This window comes from Papio anubis, chromosome 1, assembly GCF_008728515.1.
Source record: "Papio anubis isolate 15944 chromosome 1, Panubis1.0, whole genome shotgun sequence".
Lineage (NCBI taxonomy): Eukaryota > Metazoa > Chordata > Mammalia > Primates > Cercopithecidae > Papio > Papio anubis.
This window is the reverse complement of record NC_044976.1, coordinates 117,234,069-117,253,369: the sequence shown is the minus strand read 5'-3', so window position 1 is coordinate 117,253,369 and position 19,301 is coordinate 117,234,069. Positions and strand designations below refer to the sequence as shown.

General features: G+C 47.4%; 1 protein-coding gene across 1 annotated transcript in view; it reads left to right on the top strand.

Moving 5' to 3' along the window:
* The first annotated feature begins 4,496 nt into the window (after window positions 1–4,496).
* Window positions 4,497–19,301, top strand: part of TBX15 (T-box transcription factor 15) — a 106,374-nt gene continuing 91,569 nt past the window's right edge. The window contains exon 1 of the mRNA XM_003892484.5: window positions 4,497–5,238. Coding sequence (XP_003892533.2) covers window positions 5,034–5,238 — 205 coding nt within the window. The 5' untranslated portion in view covers window positions 4,497–5,033. The remainder of the gene's footprint in view (window positions 5,239–19,301) is intronic.

Below are 19,301 nucleotides of genomic sequence, written 5' to 3'. Positions count from 1 at the left end.
CTGGAAGGACCAAGGGATGGGCACGCTGCTGGTTTAAAATAAAAATAAAAGATTTTATTTCGTGAAAACAAAAAAACATCATTAAAGACCTTTCACCCCCACGGACTTTTATTTTTAAAAAGTGTGAGGGGGTGGTTGAATAGTTAACGACTTATGCGGGTCCCGCAGCTCTCTGCGACTTGAAGGAGCGACTGGAGGTGCGGTCTGCAAGAGTGGGCCCACGCCGCCTCCGCGGAACTGGCGTTGGGCGGGCGTTTCCAGAAATCCACTCCCTCTCCCCATCTCACCACGCCCGAGGGTTCCAGATCAGTTATGCTGTCCCATTTCATGCTCCTGTGTTTTTTGTTTTGTTTTGTTTTGTTTTGTGTTGTTTTGCTTTGTTTTGCTTTAGGGGCATGGATTTGGCAAAATACGTGAAAAGTGGAATCGTTGACCTCACATTCCCAGAAGATTCGATCACAGCAATAATAAAATATCAGGTCTGTCCGGCCCCAGGGTCGATGACCTTGCCTGCTCTTCTTAGTTGTAAAGTTTTAAGAACCCCTTCACTCTGAGGATAGGGAAACTGAGGCATGGGCCATTAATCGACTTGCCGAAGGTCACACAGTTTGGAGGTGAACCAGACCTGGTCACTAGGCTTCAAGTTCGCCTCGCAGTCTATATGGTTTCTTCCCACCCCATAGACGCCTCATAATGTTTTATACCTACGTTGATGGGCGAATTCATTGTAATTCTCTCACCCCCACAGGGTGTCCTACCCACGTGTTTAAGGGCAGCCTAATATGTCCCGCTGGCCAACTATTTTAAACTTTGTTTTCAATTACTCACTCAAAACTCCGAAATCAAAGCCGGCTGGTGGTTCACCTTGGTATTGAGGCATTAGCAGTGGTGTTATTTAAGGTGCTATTCAGTGTGGGGTAATGGGACGAAAAGACAGGTATGTGGAGGATGTGGGCGTATTTGTGTTTATGACTCTGATCTGTTGCCGCATGATTCTGCTCTTCCTTTGAAAAATCAAAATATCTGGACATGGTCAGTTGTAGGTGAACAGTTACTGTACTGCCTTTCTTTTTCTAACTTTTCCTCTTCCAAGACTAGGCCTGGACCTCCACTTCCCTGTAAGTCCCTGCAGGTAGCCTGTGAAACCCCAGGGCTCCTCAGACTTCCCAGGTACCCAATAACCTTCGCTTCCTTTTGGGGGGGCTGCAGGGAGTAAGTGGGAGGCAGACATCTTGCTTGGTCTTTGTCAACCAGTTTCAGGCCTAAAACAGCCCTGAAATTCAGTCATTTCAGGGTGGATCGCCTGTAGGATCCACTCAGGGCGAAAAGCTGGAGCCTGTAGCAGGGAAACATAGGTAGTGCCTAGGGAATTAGCCTCATAAACTGGGTACCCCACCCCACCCATAAAGGGTAAAAGAGAGAGAAACTGGAATAATGAGGAGAGATTTTAAAAGCCCGTTGATGTAATCAGTAGAAGAAAAATTTGTATCACACTTCCAGGTTCTTGCATGTAATCTCCCAAACCCTCCCTCAGCTGCACACCAGTGTACACCTAAGTACACATATTAAGCCATCCCACTTACTCTTTCTCCAGACTTTCCTCCCCATCAGCAGAGTCACCCACCAAGGAGTGCATGCTTCTGGTAAAAACCTTACATTAACTCCTACAGAGTCACGGGAGTTTTCACTGCTCCTCCCATTTACTTAGAGGAAACCCCTTATTTTCAAGACTGCTAAAACCCAGCCTGCTTTCATTTGGGTTCGATTGGTTTTAGTGGCCTAACCTACAATTCCAGGATATGTGTGTCTGTGGAATGGGGGTGGGAGCAGCCTATGTGCAATCTGAAGGAGGGGTGTGGGAACTCTACCCGCTGACTACTGACTCTGCTGAGAGCAGGCTTCGGGAGGATGCAGATGCATGCTGTTGAAGGCATTGCTTATTCCTCTTTGTATGCCTCTCAGATGCTGTGTCCTTGGACACACAGGAACAATAGAGCCTCTAGACCTGCAATTAGGTTCCTGGATAACCAAAAAGTCCTCCTTTTTTTTTTCTTTCTATTTTTGAGAGAGGTTCTCACTCTGTCATCCAGTCTGGAGTGTAGTGGCCGGATCTCGGCTCACTTCAGCCTGGACCTCCGGGCTCAGGTGATCCTCTCATGTCAGCCTCCTAAGTAGCTGGGGCTACAGGCCCACACCACCACACCTGGCTAATTTTTGTATTTTTTTGTAGAGATGGGGTTTCTCCATGTTGCCCAGGCTAAGTCCTCCTTTTTGATAAAATTTCATGGTCTCAGGGAGGGTGAGGCCTATGGTGTACCCGCTTCTCAGTCCAAACCAGGCCTGTGAGAGACTGTGAAAGGAAAAAGGCTGCCAGAGAGAGATGGGAAATACCGGCGATGGGGAGGAGAAAAGAGCTGGGAAAGTCTAGAGGCCGGCCCTATTGCTACCCCACCTAGCTTGGTAGCTGCAGGCTCCAGCCGCAGGCGGAAAACGCCGGGCGACACCAGAGTTGGGAGCTAAGAGAGAAGCCCCAGCCGCTGGGGAAGGAAACTGCGGGTTCCGGGCTGCCTTGTCTCCAGCTTCTCTGCTGAAGCCCGGTAGCAGTGAATGCGCGCTGACTTTCAGCGACGACTCCTGGAAGCAATGCCAAATGGTGACTGAAGTGGGAGATCCTGCGCCTCTCCATCCGGGCTCCCGAAGTCCTCTGGGCAGAGCGGCAGGAGACGGGGACCGGTACCCTGCTTCCAGCTCCCTAGAGTGCATGTTCGTGCTCCCTGGGGACCTCCAAGCCTGAGACACAGGCTCCGGGGAGGTCAGGTTTGGCTGAATCACACTCATCCGGTGACTTTTCCATTGTTCTTTTTGCATTCACTGGGATGCTAGCTTCCCGACATCCTGGTTGGATCCTAATTTGAGGCGGGGGCGAAGGTGGGGGGCAAAAATAGCCTCTTGTCCAAAGAGGCCCAAGATGCATTCACAACACTGTGGTTGCCTTCAGCACCAGAGCACTTCCAACTGTAATAATAAAGACTAGATTTCCCTGGGTCCCTCCGCAGTCCGGCAGAGAATTCGGCGTTTCAGAGGCCTGACAAGTCATCTTTTCTTGCCGCAAGGTGGGAGAGCTGATTCTCCCGGGCCTCGCGAAAACAACAACGAAAAATCTTAACAGGCTGTGGGCCCGCTAACCTAAACTTTCAGGTTTGGAGACTTCTCAGGGCCTGGCTGTCGTCACGACTGGACTGCTTGGCCCCGCAGTCTGTCCCCCGCCCCCGGGACCCAGCTCTTTCCGGCTTCTTTGCAAAAGGATAGAACTGTCTCGACCAGGGCGCTAGGACTTGAAGATCGGGCTGTGTCTAGGCCGCTGTCCGCGAAATCTGAGACGTTTTTCCAGCTTGGCTAGGACCGACTTCGCCGCGGGTTTGAGCTTTCTCTGCACTCGGGGGTCTCCTGCCGTCCTCGACCAGTGGCGTAACTTGGGAAGGGGTGTGGGAATTAAGAACGGCCAGGAGCGTTGGATTTTAAATTCCTTAGAAATCCATATTGAATGCAGTCCTTAGAGATTGAAAAAGGCGGGGGACGGCCAGCGGGGAGATCAGTTGGCCGGGAAAGCCAGGCTCTTGAGGTAACGGGATTTGCAGGGAATTTTGAAAAAGCTCCTTCTCTTATGTTAAAGTTCCTAGTTGCTCTCGCCTGGCACCTCTCCATAGGTTCTCCGGAACAAGAGCCCGGAATAGGCGAAGCTCAGCACAGCGTTCGGGCCATAGGGAAAGAGTATTTATTTGCAGCGTGCGGGGCCCAGCTGGAATACGCCTGAGGAGCTCTCCCTAAACGCTGCGCTCTGCCGCCCGCTCCTTGCTCTCAAGGCGCCTGTGTCTCCTTCTCCACCAGGTAGAGCTGCAAGGAGGAAGCGGTCTTTGAATTTTCAGTTACAAGACCCTGGTTAGTAACAGAGCTTTTTGTTTGTTTGTTTGTTTCCTTTTGCCTTACCCAGATTTGCTTAGAAAACGTTCAATAGGAACATTAAAAACCTGTGCGGCGAAATCCAGGAGGAACCAGCATATTCTAAAGCACCTGGGGCTGATGCGAGATTATCATAATCGTTTTCTGGCGTTTTGGACAGGTTAACATTTTGCCAGAGTCCCCAAATTCCAGATCTGCAACTAAAGTGACTCTGGGCTTGCAGCATCTATGAGACCCAGCAGATCTGGAAGAAAAACGTATGGATTTGGGATTTGCAGGAGTTTGTAAAGGCGCAGATCAGACCCGGACTTTCAACTGTCCTACCTCCCTCTTGGAGTAACCCATGGGGAAACCGGGAAGCCAGGGGTTAAAGTCGGCCCAGGAGCATCCAGGGGACGACTGGCGCGCCGCCTTGGCCCGGGCCTCAGTCTCTCCCTTCCTCTCATTGGTTCGCGCTCTCGGGGTTTCTCTTGTTCCCTCCTCGCTATTGGTTGGGGGCTGGCTTTTTTCCCCCTCAGTCTTTTTCTTCCTCCCCCTCCCTCTCCCTCACCCCTCGGACAGGAGCGCACCGCCTGCCCCCTGTTCCTCGGGAAGGGAGGAATTCAGCGGAAAAAAAAGTTTCCCAGAAGTTTGGATCAGAGGGAGGACGGGAAGGCAGAGGGGAAGAGAGAGAGAGGGAGGAGAGAAAAAGAGAGGGAGGGGAGAGAGAGAGAGAGGAGAGAGAGAGAATAATAATAATAACAAAAACAAGATGAAGTTCAGGGGACACAGCCTGTGAGCGCCTGCCCCGGTGGGTGGGAAGCAGGACTCGGGCGCTCATGCAGCGAGCGGGCGGCGCTCGGGGCGCTAGTTCCTAGCAGCTGGGCCAGCGTAGGGGCGCAGGTCCGATCCGGCAGCGGAGGGCGGAGGAGGACGCAGGGGGAGGGTGCAGAGACCCGGGAGCCGCCGCCTCAGCCTCGTCCGCCGCGCCTCTGCCTCTCCCGGGCCGGGCCCGGTGGGCGCTCCGAGCTTCAGGGCGCCGGCTGCTCCCTCGGTAACGGGGGCGAGCGGAGGCAGGGGTGTGGGCGGCTAAAATGAGTGAAAGGAGAAGATCTGCAGTCGCCCTGAGCTCGCGAGCACATGCCTTCTCCGTTGAAGCCTTGATCGGCTCAAATAAAAAACGGAAACTGCGAGACTGGGAGGAGAAGGGGCTGGACCTGTCCATGGAGGCGCTGAGCCCCGCGGGCCCACTCGGAGACACGGAGGACGCGGCGGCACACGGCCTGGAGCCTCACCCGGGTGAGTGCGTCGCAGCCGACCGCGGGAGGCGGGCGGAGAGGGGACGCCGAAGGGCCAGTCGCCAGTCGCCGGTGAGGAGCTAGGCCTTGCCGTTGACGCCCTGCCGTGACCCAACATAGGTTTCTTTTTCTTCGCGCAAATGCCCTGAGCCTCCCTAAATTTACCGGAACCAATTTTTGGGGCTGAACTGAGCCTTGCATTTTGGTGGGCAACCTAAGCAAGGAGTCCTCTTTGTTTGCGTTTCCTTCTTTTGGGAGCAGAGCGCAGCTTTCTGGGTGTCCGTGGGTGAAGGGGCTGCCGGTCCCTGGGATTGGGAGGGGCGCGGACCGAAGGCAACGACGGGAGTCGAGATCTGAGACTAGCTTCTGAGAACTCGGGAGGACTGGCGCGGCGTTCTTCAATCCAATACCTCAGTCTCGGGGGAATGACCAGTTTGTCTCATTTAGTTTTCAACCTCGTCCTTGCCCTTCTCCCACCAACTTTTCGATGGTGGAACATAATTATATTTCTACTCCTTTGGCGTTTACGGAAACAAGAATGGGTATTAGACCCCCTACTCCCTGGGCCACTCTTCAGGGCCCACATCTCTGTGTATTTAGGGTGTGGGTACGATTGATTTTTGTCTCAGGTCCTACAGTAACCCATGTATATTATGTGCACGGAACATGAAAAAAGCAGGGCGGATGTCGTGTCTGTATTTTAACAGAACCCTAGGAGGGGAGAAGCCAACTTTAACGTTTTGTATTAAGTGCCAAGATTTCAACTGTGCAAAAACAGCCCGGGGGAACAGCTGTTGTCGGAAGAATCTTGAGTGTGCGCGCGCACGCACACACACACACAACGCTCGAAACTTGGTTTAGCGGTTTCAGAAGCTTTCCAGCTCGGACTTCTAAAACCATACTGGAAGGTGCTCCTGCTGAACAGCCAGAGCTGGGGAGTAGACCCCGCTTCGCACGCTGGCAAGCCTGGGGAGGGGGCAGCGGCCTGCACTGGGATAGAGACGGCCTAGGGCTCAGGAACTTGGGGATCCCAACCGCAAAGCTGTCCAACTCAGAGGAGGGACAGCTGTCGCTTACATTTTCTCTTTAGGCAGTGACAGTTCAATTTCCATGCTCCCGAGGCTAATAATAATGCGATTAGCGGGTGACCTGCAGAGATAGAGTTTTATGAATTCTCCGTGTTTTTGTGGCCCGTTACGGTATTTGAGTTTAGTGCTGGGGAATTATTTTTATTAGTCGATGAAAAGAAAATTAAAAAGAGATTTATTTCGACCGTCCGAGCGTTTTCCTGTATTTGAATGCAAGTGCTTGTCCACGCGGACCCCTGCGTGGACATTCCAGAAAGGGACCCAGGGCTAATGTGTGTTTCCCTTCCCTGGCCAGACCCTATTTCCTCACCTCATTTATCTATTGTCAAAATCTCGCGTGGGCCTTCATACAGTTAGAAGTTCTTGCAGGGGTTATGACACCTTAGAATTTTTAAGTTTCTTTTATTTTCCCCACGGCGGAAAAAACAGAAGTTTTTTAGCTGCGCGTGGCAGACGTCCTGTCCCCGGGAAGCTTTCTCTTGGGAGGCCCCAGTTCGCACGGAGCCCGTCTAGGGCCTTATGTTCAAAAGGGGTAATACATGGGGTCATAATTAGAGACTCAGATCACAGTTTGCTCTTTCTGCGGTTCTCCTCAGCCTGAGCCCCATTCAGGAGGCGGAAGAGAGAAAAGTTAGGGAATGAGGCAAAAAGAGACCATTCCAGAGCGTAAACGTGGGGAGCTGAGCTCCCGAATTCTATTTACTCTCCCGCGGGATGGGGGTGGGGCGGAAGATCTAACAGAACTAACTTTATGTAACAGAGTTCGGGTGGTCATTTTCCATTACGTTATCTTTTTTTTTTTTTTTTAAAGAAAAAGATGGGTATTTGGATTACAGAAAACGAAATATATTTGTGGGGCAAGGGTCTAGGAGGAAGAAGCTGAAAGCCCAGCACTCTCTGGCTTCTTGCAGAGCTGGGCTGCAGGCCGGGGCCTAGCCTTTTAGTGGGCCGGGGGAATCCTTAAGTTGGAGCCCCCGCAATGGCTAAGACTTTTTTTTTAACGATTTGCTGATAGGATGAGAAAAGATCTTTTAGTAAAAAGGGCACCTTGGCGTGGAGACGCAGTGGTCCAGGGAGCAGAAGAGGTGGCGCTGTGGGCTCCAGACTCAGGCAGTAGCGAAAGGCGCGACCGCGGCTGGAGTTCTTTTTAGGCCTTTATTTTGCTGTAATGTAGCACCCTAACGAACACACACAGGGTCACATTTAAAGATCTGTGTATGGAGGAGTAGCGCAGACGACCCTATTGTGCCCAGGGCAGCGTCTCTTCCCAGGTGAGCGTCATTATGTTTCAACTCTCTTCTCCTTCTTAGGGCCAAGAAGCCGCTGTGTGGCTCTCCCGCCCTAGGCCGATAACAAACCTGGAATAGGAAAAGAACAAAAAATTGTTTTGGGGGAAGAATTAAACACTCACACACACGCACACGTTCATGCCTAGAGTATTCTCACCATCTCTCATGACACGGTTTTTTAGTCCGCTCTGCCTGAGCCTCAAAATTCTGCGATCTTTAGAAAACCTTAGGGTCAGATTTTAATGTTTAACTTTCATTCAAAACGTGGCCTTTTCATTCAAAATCGCGGCCTTTTGCTTTCTCACAGCCCATTTTTCTTTCCCCGTCTGGACAGAGCTGGCTTTAGTTGGCGCCCAAGCACCCGCAGCCTGGGGCACCAACCTGCAGCAACGCGGGATCTGTCCGGCCTGCGCATTGTAGGCACTCATTCCACAGAGGAAACTATGTATTTCGAAAGTGTTTCAAAAATTCCACCGAGCCAGGTGGCCCCGAAAAACCCCAAGGCCCGCCAGACTTTGGAGAAGGGTCTGTGAGGTACCCTCACTGTCATACCTACGCCGGCACTCGTCTTTTGGAGAAGCCGCTAGGAGTGCCTCAAGACCAGCCTCGGAGCGGCCTGGCTCTGGAGCCTGCTCGTCCCCTCCCTCTCCCAGAGCAACAGAGGAACTTTAGAGCTAGGATCGGCTGGAACAGCTGCTCTGGCTGCGGCCTTGCAAGTATATTTCAGGCGCTCGGCGGCGCCATCTGCGCTCGGACCTCAGCCCCGGCACCACCAGGAGTCCTCAGCTAGGGCTTGGGCCTTTCCCGCCAAAATCTGCTGAGTGCGGCCGAAGCCGGGTCTCCCGCGGAGCGAAATAATTCAAACCTTCTGTGGAAGGATTTCCTCCTCCAGAGACTTCGGGCCGGGCCAGGCAGCCGCTGCACTCCAGAGGCCTGGGGAGGTGGTGGCGCGTGCGGGTGGGCACCTAGACAGGCACACCCAAGAATACGCAGGCAGATTGACACTCCGCGTACACGTGCACACGTGGCAGGTCTCGCATTCTCGAACGCGCCCCGACAGCTCAACTCCTAGTGAAATGAGACAGGAAGAGCCCGTGCAGTAAGCGCGGCCGCCCCAGGGCACTCTTTTCTTTGGAGTTATCTAGATCAAGTGGTCATATGAATTAATCTGCCAGTTTATGGTTTGTTTGCTCAAAATAAAACTCGGAGATTTTAATTCTGACATCACCTCTCTACCCACCTCCAACCCCCAATAGGGAAACAGGGTGAACACGGAGGAAGTGACTCTTCACTGACGTTTAAGTAACAAATAAAAAGGGATGAGTTCAAGCCAGCGGGGGAGAATGTGTGTGTGTTTGCGCGGGGCAAGCGCCAGCCAGGGCACAGGCCGGAGCTCGGACCGCAGGGACAGGGTGTTCCGCGAACGCGTAGAGTGAGATGCCGGAGGGTCTGCTGGGGTAGAGTCCAGGGATAAGGAACCTTGGTTCGTCTCTGCTGTGCACGCCCCTGCACTGGTGCTGGCCTGGAGGTTCGTGGCTTCGAGGAGTCAAGGGTGAGGCCTGGTGGACCTACGCAAGGCACTCGCTTGTCAGGTTAAAACGGTCTTCCGCGGAGGTCACCCTTTTGGTAAGTGACCTTGTGTGAAGGGAAGCGAGAGGGAGATAAGGCCCGAATTTGTCATGGGCCAGTGAGTAGTATTGTTCGCTGAGAGGATGACCGCCAAGGGCCTTTTTCTGCGCACTGATCTGATCTTACCAAATTAGAAGCCCTTTGGGTGCGCGGGGCTGGGTTCCCGGGCAGCTGAGATGGTTATGAAGACATTCTAGGTAAAACTCCGGCTCCTGCGCGGTGGCACAATACAAACCAGTAGGCAAAGGGAAGTAATTGTAACCTGTTCCCACCCAAAGAAGTGACCACGGAAAATTGCACGAGGGCAATGGGAAGTTCAGTGAATGGGAAAACCCAGATGCAGAGTTTGGACTGTGATGGGGAGGAGGTAAAATGGTCTGTGGTTTGCATTTCCAAAGGTCCCTTCCCACCCTAGGTTCCCGCGCTTCAGAAGCCAGTAATGATAGACCCAGGGATCACAAGCGGGTGTGCAGGTCTCTCCCTTTGCTGCCACGAAGTGCAGGGCGACCCCTCACCCGCCTCTGGCGTCCACCTCTGCACCTCAGAGACCCGCTGGGGAAGCACAAACCTCATGGGCAGCGAAGGCTTTCCAGGCAACTTCACACACAGTCTACGGGCGCTGCAATTCTGAATTCAGATCTTCTACTCCCAACTCAACGTTATTTCTTACTGAGCACTATATTTGGGCTCTGAGCTTGCCACTTTGGGTATCTTGATTTGTATAGGTGAAATTCCTAGAAGGAAAGTTTCATGGGGGCAACCTTCATGCAGGGAGGAAGGGAGAATTAAATTTCTTAAGCAGGAATTCAGACTGCAATGATGGTGACACAAATTGTCTGACATTTTTCTGACACCTCCCATACCAATGACTTCAAATGGTATAAAAATCTTTTAATTATGAAAGAAAATTCGTTTAAAATAGCTTTTAATATAGACAGCATGTGAGGAGAGAGTGAAGAATGGCATGCAATGCCTAAACTGGGGACCAAAACTAAAAATACTGGGTATTGTGGTTTGTGTTCTCCATTGATCTGTATACTGTTCTTCATGAGTGTAAACATGGAAACGAGCCCCTCGTCATTAACGCTCATATTAGGCCACAAGGAGAAAGGGACAAATACATTTTGGCTTAGAAGGCCTAAACATTGTGTTCATCCAGTCCTCTCTTAGGTCACTCAATGCTATTATTGAGTGAAATATTTCAGGTCCATCGCAATCGTTCTATTGCCAAAAAAAATTACAAGATGAGAGGACTGCTTTGAGATCCTGATTATAGACTCTGGCAGAACTTTATTTCTCACACCCGGGAGAAAAACAATTACCTCTTAAATCTGTGAATTCCTTCTCAGGGTGTCTATAGTTTTTTGTTTTGTTTGTTTTTTGTTTTTTAAAGCAAGGCCAAACTGTGCAAATTCCACAGGGATAAAGGGCAGATTGCCATGCTATATACCTTTCTCCTTTCTGGAAACAGGATTCCATTCGATTATTATTCTGGGAGCATAGCTGGTTATTGCTTTCATATTCTCAAAAGATAAAGTTGTTCAATAGGAGAAAATATTTAAATGATTTTCCCATCTGAGATTTATGTTTTGACCTTTTGAGATACTTTTCACAAAAGGGAAAACTAAGGAACTGGTGGAATGTGGAATCTCTTTTCCTTATTCTTTCTCATCCGTGTAGTTTATTTTTGCTTCGCTGTTCCTGGTTTCTAGTAAGTCTGGAATTTTATATGTGCATGACTGAGATACTCAGGGGTCTGCACTGGGAACAGCAATTAGCAAATTTATAAATTAGGGTCCTGTTTACACTTCTTGGGGGAAGGATAATCATTAGTTAATTTAAGTGAGGCCCTTGCTCTAAGTGTCAGAGGTGGAAAATGTGATTTGGTAGGGAGGACCCGCTGTGAAATGGGAAAAGGGGAATTCAAGCAACTGGTGAGGACCAATCAACATTTCTTCAGTGCCATTAATGGCTTCACTTTTAGGCAAGATATCTTGCTGACTGCAAAACTGGTGATGAGCTTTTGATACCAGAAGTGAAAACAGGCCTTGCAAATGACTACTTTTCATTTTATACTTTAAATATTAGCTAGTGTTTTATATATTTTATGGATAAGTGTATAAAACATATGTTCACAAATGTATGTGTTTATACACAAACTTATGTGTGTGAACACCATAATATCACCAGAACACTATATTCACATCAAAATGTCAGTTCTGAATTGGATGTAGATAAAATTTGGGACAAGAAACTGCCATTGTGTGTGTGTGTGTGACCAGTTTAACAAATTGGGAATGTATAAAATTTGGGAGGCCAAAAGTTTTGTCACCCCTAGGTATCATGGGACGATTCTAGAGTATCCCAGTTTTGAAACTTCCAGGTAATGGGCATTGTCATTTAACTTGTAAATAAACTGATGACTGTGACCAAAGTCAGAAGTACCAGTCAAGGCCAGGCATAATCTCAGCATTTCGGGAGGCCAAGGCGGGTGGATCACGAGGTCAGGAGTTCAAGACCAGGCTGGCCAAGATGGTGAAACCCTGTTTCTACTAAAAACACAAATATTAGCTGGGTGTGGTGGTGGGGGCCTGTAATCCCAGCTATTCGGGAGGCTAAGGCAGGAGAATCGCTTCAACCAGGATACCGAGGTTGCAATGAGCCGAGATCCTGCCACTGCACTCCAGCCTGGGCGACAGAGCAAGACTCTGTCTCAAAAAAGAAGGGGGGGGAAAAAAAAAGTACCAGTCAAAATACCAGAAATTGAGACTGTACAGATGCTATTTAAAGGAACAGGGAGAGTGGAATTTTTGTAACTAAATTTAATTTTGTAATTTGTATTAATTTTGGATGGGCAGAATGGTGCTTTTTATTCTAAAAAGTGGTTTCTTGTTCTTCCATGTAGAAAGCAAACGGAATAACTAAGAAATCTTAATAATAAAAATGGCTTATAGAAATAACTAGAGAAACATCGTGATTTGGGGAAATTAATTTAAGAACATAAAGAATGTATGTAAAAGCGTCCTCTTACTTGTCGTCGTATATTTTCTACAATATAGTTGCCAAGGCTCAAATGAGCTGACAGTTTCCAAAATGTTGCCATACACTTTAGAGGATTAAAAAACAAAAACACAAACCACCCACTACAGATGGTGAGTAGAGTTCCCTTGGAAAGGGAACATTAGAGATTTAGGTATTTATTATAGACCTAGCTCGGAGCCTTGGAGTTTTTTTTAGCTCCTAGTTCTCAACTGGATGAACCGATTTTCCTAATCCCCTCACCGCTGCGTTCTCTTTTACTGTCCCACACCTGGGGAGGTGTAGTTTAAGCTCCGGATAGGGGTCCGGGAAGCAGTTAACCCCCTTACTTGCCACTCACTTCCCCTCCCCCAATTTTCCTCCACGCACGATGAAAACGTCCAGTTCTTCCCCCTCTCCAAGAATTTCAAATTCCGTTTCGCCCCAGAAGGAACTGGGATTGCATCTCTTTCCGTCAACCCATCTCTGGGAAAACAGAGCAGTTTCGGTGACCTTCACAAGTCAGAATTGGGCCGTGGCCGCGTCTGCCCGTCCTCGGCCCCTCGGCCGGGCCTTGGAGGCGCCGCGGGGCGGGAACGGCGACCGGGTCAGGCGCGGCTGGGCTGCACCGCCTCAGTGTGCCGGCCCGAGTTCCTGTTCTCGCGCCCGGGGCTCCGCGCTGGCCCAGCCGCCTCGCCTCGCCTCGCCTCGCCTGGCCTCGCCGCGCCGCGTGCGCCCGGGGTTATCGCGGGGCCTTGGAAACCCGGGACCCGAAACCCTGAGGGATGGCCGCTGTTTTGAGCTCTATTTACATTCTGGAGAAATGTGGGGACCCTGGGCTAACCAGGAAGGCCCTGGTGAAAGACACCCCCCCCCCAAATAAAACAAAACAAAACAAAAACAAATCAGGAACCCGCCAACAGCAAACCAGAAATGCAAATGAACCCAAGGGTCTTACACCTCACGCCCTGAGGGGAGTTCGAGCTTTTGCTTTCATCAGGCAGAACAAATTTCCGAGGAATCAAACTGACTTCAAACATTAGCAATTAGAAACCAAGAATCCCATGGCTTGAAGAACTTTTAATCCCTAACCATTTCCAAATGGGTAAATCTAGGGTCAGTATATATCGTAGCTCGTCTGTTAAAAAGGAAAGTCATCCTGTGAGATCGTGACATGGAGGATCCCTGGGTGTCTAAGAGACAGGGATGCTCACGCCCAGAAAGCGGGCATTGCCCACCGAGACAAAGAAAATCAAATGATTGTCCTTCACGCTGCTCTTGGGGGATTAAAAAACGATGAATTCATTCTTTTATTAAAAAAAAGAAAAAGAAAAAGAAACCAACCAAGTGTAAAAGCAGAGTGAGAAGTGACTACTAGTAGCTGAAGTAACTGCGTTCTTTTAAGAAGCCGGCGGGAATGGCTTCCCTTTGAAGCGAAGTCCTGTCCCGATGCATCCTTGCTCCAAAGCTTTAATCTCTCCAGGATACAGGGCTCAGAATTGTAAACCTAGGGGCTAGGTGCCTTGGGTGTTTTAGTGCTTCCACTCTTGCTCCTGAAAAATAAATAACTGAATTTCGTAGTGGGGAGGGGCAAACATTTGAGCCAACAAGTGATTGTGAACACAGCGGTGTCTTCCCTGGGTTCAGAAAAGTTTTCTCAATTTAGAAACTTAATTAATAATTTGATTTTTTTGGCATCAAAGGATGGGAGGGGCTATACCTATGCGCTATTTAGAAAGAAGGATTTAGTTAGAAAATTACAGGTATAAACAAACTTACAGAGAAATACTGAATTGTAAAATATATCAGAAACTTTGCTTACTTATGTGGATATGTATGTCTTCACTTTCCTGCAAAGCTTTCAACACAGACCCTCATGTTCTGTATTATATCCATATTTTTATGGTAGAAAGAGGGCTGGAGGAGCTTAAGTTAGGAGTCCTAGATTCTAGTGCTAGTTTTGCAATTGATGTTGGAACCAGGGATATTTGATTTAAAACCAGACATATTAATGTTGAAAAAAAGTTTCAAAATTGTTTTATAGCCACTGATGAGGCCTCAGTGCCTCATTTGTGAAATGAGGGAGATGAGGCTCAAATGACATGTGAGGCCCCTTTAGCTACAAGATTCTGTGATCCTAACTTTGGTTTTGTTTTTTGAAATATTAACATTTTCTCCTAAAGTACTTTGGCCATCACTTGACCCATCCTTACTTTGTTGGAACGAAGGAGTTTTACTGCAGTTGTAGAAATTAACAGCAATAGCAACACAAGGCCAAAAAATTTTAAAAAGAGAGATTTTTAGAGCTAGAATTGAAAGTTTTGGTAAAGTTCTTGAAAAAGTTTTTGTATTAATATCACATGTTCAGCAGTCCTGGATCAGTGATTTCCAGTCCTTGTGTATGATGTAACCTATTGTTGCTTGCGTGAACGCTGTTGAAAGGGTTCTACGGCATTAGCGAATTTAAAGGAAATGTAAGTTATTTATGCTTTGAACATTTTCTGTGCCATTCCTAGAAATAACTGGAAAAACTCTGGATTTGAAAAATGAGGGTTGAAAAAAGCAACTTCATCACTGGTGAGTTGAATTGGTGGGCTAATAAAAATCAGTTGCCCCCTCATTACTATTTGAGCCTGATGGAAAGCACTAGCAACTATTTTCCATGTCTAGTCTGCTAAGCCGAGATCTTGATCTGGCAGAGATGTGAGAATGCTAAAAGGATGACTTAGTAACAGGCAAAACGCTTGTCAACAAGATAGATCAGAAGACAGCTTAGCATTCAAGGCCTCTATTCATAGCTGCTGAACTTGAGGGCAGGGTCAGATGCAAAACTGTGCCCAGCACACACCTAGGAGGGTTTCTTGTGTTTCTATCTGTAGGGCTTTATTTCCTTACAGACTTCTGCAGGTGGGTTCAAACTCCAGTGATGGCTCCTCACCCTCATCTGATGTCTGCATTCTGCGCAGCCCCTGTAGGCCAACGACCTGTCCTCATTGTTTTTGTATCTCCAGAACCAAGGACAAATGGCTGTTACATAGGAAGCACTTAATAAATAATAAAACTGTAATAATGATAACATGATAAGAACCATGATAACAAACAGCAACATTTATTAAATAGGCACTCTGTGCCAGCCCCTATGCTATGTATATGTGCATATATATGTGTATATAACAATTATATGTATATCAAAACACTCACAAAATACTGTATCTTATTATCATTTCTACTTGGTGCAATGAATGAATGAATTGCACAGTGTAGTGGTTAAAAGATCAGATTTTTGGGGTCAGACTGCATGTGTCTGAGCCCTGGTTTTAACGCTTGCTAGTTGTATGACCTTGGGCAAGTTAGTTAATCACCCTCAACCCTAGTTTCTGCATCTATGAAATTGGAATAATAAATGTGTTCACTAAAGGATTACTTGAGAATTACATGAGATGGTTCACATACAGGAACACAAGATTTAGCATAGTGCCTATTATTCCTATCAATTGAATTGACAGCGATTACTCATCTTAGTGAGCAGCTTGGATAAGAAATTGTTGCAAATTGTAATCTATAGCAGCCATTGCGCCTCTCCCCCATTCTTTTGCTTTAAATGGAATGTTTGGGACTTGAAGTGGAATCCCCACTTTGTTTATAGCCTATGGCTAGAAACAGTACAGAATTTGAGTACCTGTGGCTAATAAAGACGAAAGGACTTTTGACAGCTGTTGCTATTGAAGGTTCCACTGAGGCAAAATGCTAACCTGAGTGAGCATCTGGGGAAGGGGTGGGGAGTAGCTAACTGGCCTACAGTAGGAAGAGGGGGTGAGCAGAAGCGGGGCTGAGGAGACTCAGCCTTACCAACTTCCCTAGGAACTCTGCTCTGAGAAGACAGGAAGGCCTTTCTGAATGCAGGGAGGTGGAATAACACAAGCATGTTTCTCTTTGGTTAGCTTTTGATATTTCTTCCCAGAGCTCAGAAATCCCTAAGAATCCAGACTTTACCTGATAGGAAATAGGAGGATTCATTCTTTGTTTGCAAAGCCATATTCCAATGTACTCCCCCCCCCCCCGATTCTGAGAAAAAATGAGCCAGTTGCACCAGTTAGTTGAAGCTGCCATAAAGGATTAGTAGGTGTTGCTTGGCTGAATTAAAACAACAACAACAACAACAACAACAACAACAACAACAAAAAGAATAAAAGAAGAAAGAGACTAAATGAAAAGAAAGCCTATAACTGAGCTGAATGTCAGGGAAGAGGAAATTGGGAAGTCTTTTTTTAGAGAAACAACAGAAACCTCAGCTCTGATTTGCCCGGTTTAGGACTGGACAACCTACATTTGGCAGCCCTGGTTTGCCTAGTTTTCTTCCTTCTGTAAAACAGAAGCCTGGATTTGATAATTTACTAATTTTAAAAAAATTTTTGTTTCACCCTAGACTTTGTTTATATTATTTCCTGGCAACAGAGGGAGAAGGTGGCTTCCCTAGGAAAGAGGAACAGAGAAGAGATCCTCTCCTCAGTCTCCTTCAAGAAGCAGCCCAGGGCCCTTAAGAAGAAGTGCTGAGGTCCTGACCATCCAGAGGAAAAGGGAGCTGCCCTTTCCTTCTGGAATCTAGGTCTCAGTGTTCAAATTAGACTCTGCCCTATGTTTTATCCCCAAGACAGATGTTCCTATACTTTTCCAATTTTCCAAGCATTATCTTTGCTCAGTGTCCACAACTCTAACCAGCAGTAGCTTTCATGAATTGAGAGCACACTCTGTACCAGGTACTGTGTGGATGGTTTTATTCACATTCTCTCATTGCATCTACCCAATAGGTCTCGAGGAAGGTAATTCTTTCCCCATTTTACAAATGAGGAAATGAAGGCTCAACGGATTAAATAGCTCACCCACCGTTGCACAGTTCCAGTATACTTTAAGTGACCCAGCCAGAATTTAAACTCAGCCGTGTGTGGCTCCAGAGTAATATCCTTAACCACTAGATTATATTGCCTGTCTTGTAGATGACTCTTAAGAGCTCTAGGGAGAATTTTGAACCTTTGTAGGTGGAAATTTATGTTTGCTGCTCACGTTGTCACCAAAACAGAAATTGTTAAATTGTGAATGAGAGAGAGGTTATTTATAGTTTCCAGGTCTTTTCCTTCCTTGCTTGTCATTATTAGTTCTTCTGCTCCTAAGGTGACTTTTCCATACCTGCTAGTAGAGGTCTCTTTGTGGCAGTGATACAGGGTTGATTTTCTAAACCGTGGTCTTTGGAATGGTGCACGTGCAGCCTTCCCAACTTGACCTGCGTTTCTTTGACTTTAATGCACAAAAATCTCAGTGTCTGAAGTATAGTGACTACATATTGAATTTTATCTAAAACCTCTCCATCCTAAATCTCCTCACGCAGTGAAATTTGGGGGAAACTTTAACTGTTCTGTTTTACCCATTCCCTTCTCCATTCACAACGGGATGGATGGAATCTTATTGGTAATTGATTCAAAATGGAACAGCTTAGAAACATATCAGTTGCAATGATGGGCAATTCGTGCATTTCTAAGTACTGTTGATTTTTTTCAAACTCAGTAATCACAGCTGAAATCCCTTTGCCATGGATTGAATTTACAAAGGAAGAGATTCTGATTTCCACAGTGGCTTCTTTTTAATGCCTTCGGATTAGGAAACTGCCTTGAGGACCCACGGCAAGTACACCCGCCTTAGGGTAGAGGTTTTAACTTTAACCTCTGAGTGACTGCTCTGATTCATTTATTTTGTAACAGCTCTATTTAGAGTAGCCTTATTTGGTATGGTACTCAGTTACTTGCAGAAGTCTCTCATCTCAACGAACACTTACACCCTGTGCTCTGTTACTCTTCCAATGCTATAAGTGGATGAGATGCCAGCAGTGAGTTTCAGAGAACTCAACAACAGGTTTCATGCTTTTCTGGCGCACCTGTTCACTGTCTTTCCATCACTTTTTCTCCACTCCGAGTAACCTTCCTCTCTTAGGAAGTCTGATGTCTCCAACAGGGATTTGAAGAAAATCCAGCCCCCTGCCCCTGTTTTGGTGCGTGGATTTTAGCATTAATGTGTTTCTTGGCTCTTTAGTTGTATAGTCTGTCATATTCCTGTCTGTTGTGGCCAGTGATGAAAAAAATGGCTTTTAGAAGCGAAAAAGAGAAAGATGTAAAATCCATCTCTGTTTTAAAGCTTTGCTTTCTCCTATTGCCAGCACCACTCTATGCAGGCAACTGATTGATGGGATTTGATACGCTCCTGCAGCAACAGAAGCATATGAATCTCTGGGTCCATTTCCTTTCCCAAGGAACCCATAGAGAGCCAAATTCTTGAAATATAGAGTGTGGCAGAGGATGAGATGAACACTGCAATCTTGGGTGATTTACTGGATCTCATCCATAAGATCTATCACATTAGAAATGTAGATTCTGCAAGGTATGCAACTAGCCAGGCCTTGGTCATTTCATTTTCCCCGCAGTGTTCAGAGCACTAGTTGCATGACCAACATTAATCCTGGGAACATTAGATCCCATCTGGTACAACTGTGCATTACCCAGATTAGACTGTGACAACACAGAGATTTAAGGCATCTCTGTGATATTCTGACTGGGTGGTAGGTACTGCAGGAGGTGCTTCCTAAAGACACAGGCCAATTTGGTGGCTGTAGGGGTGAGCAGAGAGTAAGCCAAGCCTCAGCCAGTGTGTATGAGAGTGTGTGTGTATATGTGTGTAGGGGAGTGTTGGGGGCGGTGCTGAGGGATGTTATGGAGAACTGGGTGTAACAATTCCCTAGCCTGCGTGGGTGAATTGGTTCCGGATGTTAACATTTTTTCTTTGGGGATTGACTACATTCTTCTTTTTCTTTGCCTGTCTGTTTTCCTGCCCAAATTGTTAGGCTTCCACAGCTGTGTGGCTCATTGCTGGTCAGTGCTGAGAAGGAAAAATCTGCTTTATTATAAGGGCAGTTTTTGGGCATGTATATAGGTTTAGACTTTTGAGGGATTTTTTATTCAGCACCTTTTCTGAATTCTGAGGGCTTTTTTTTTTGT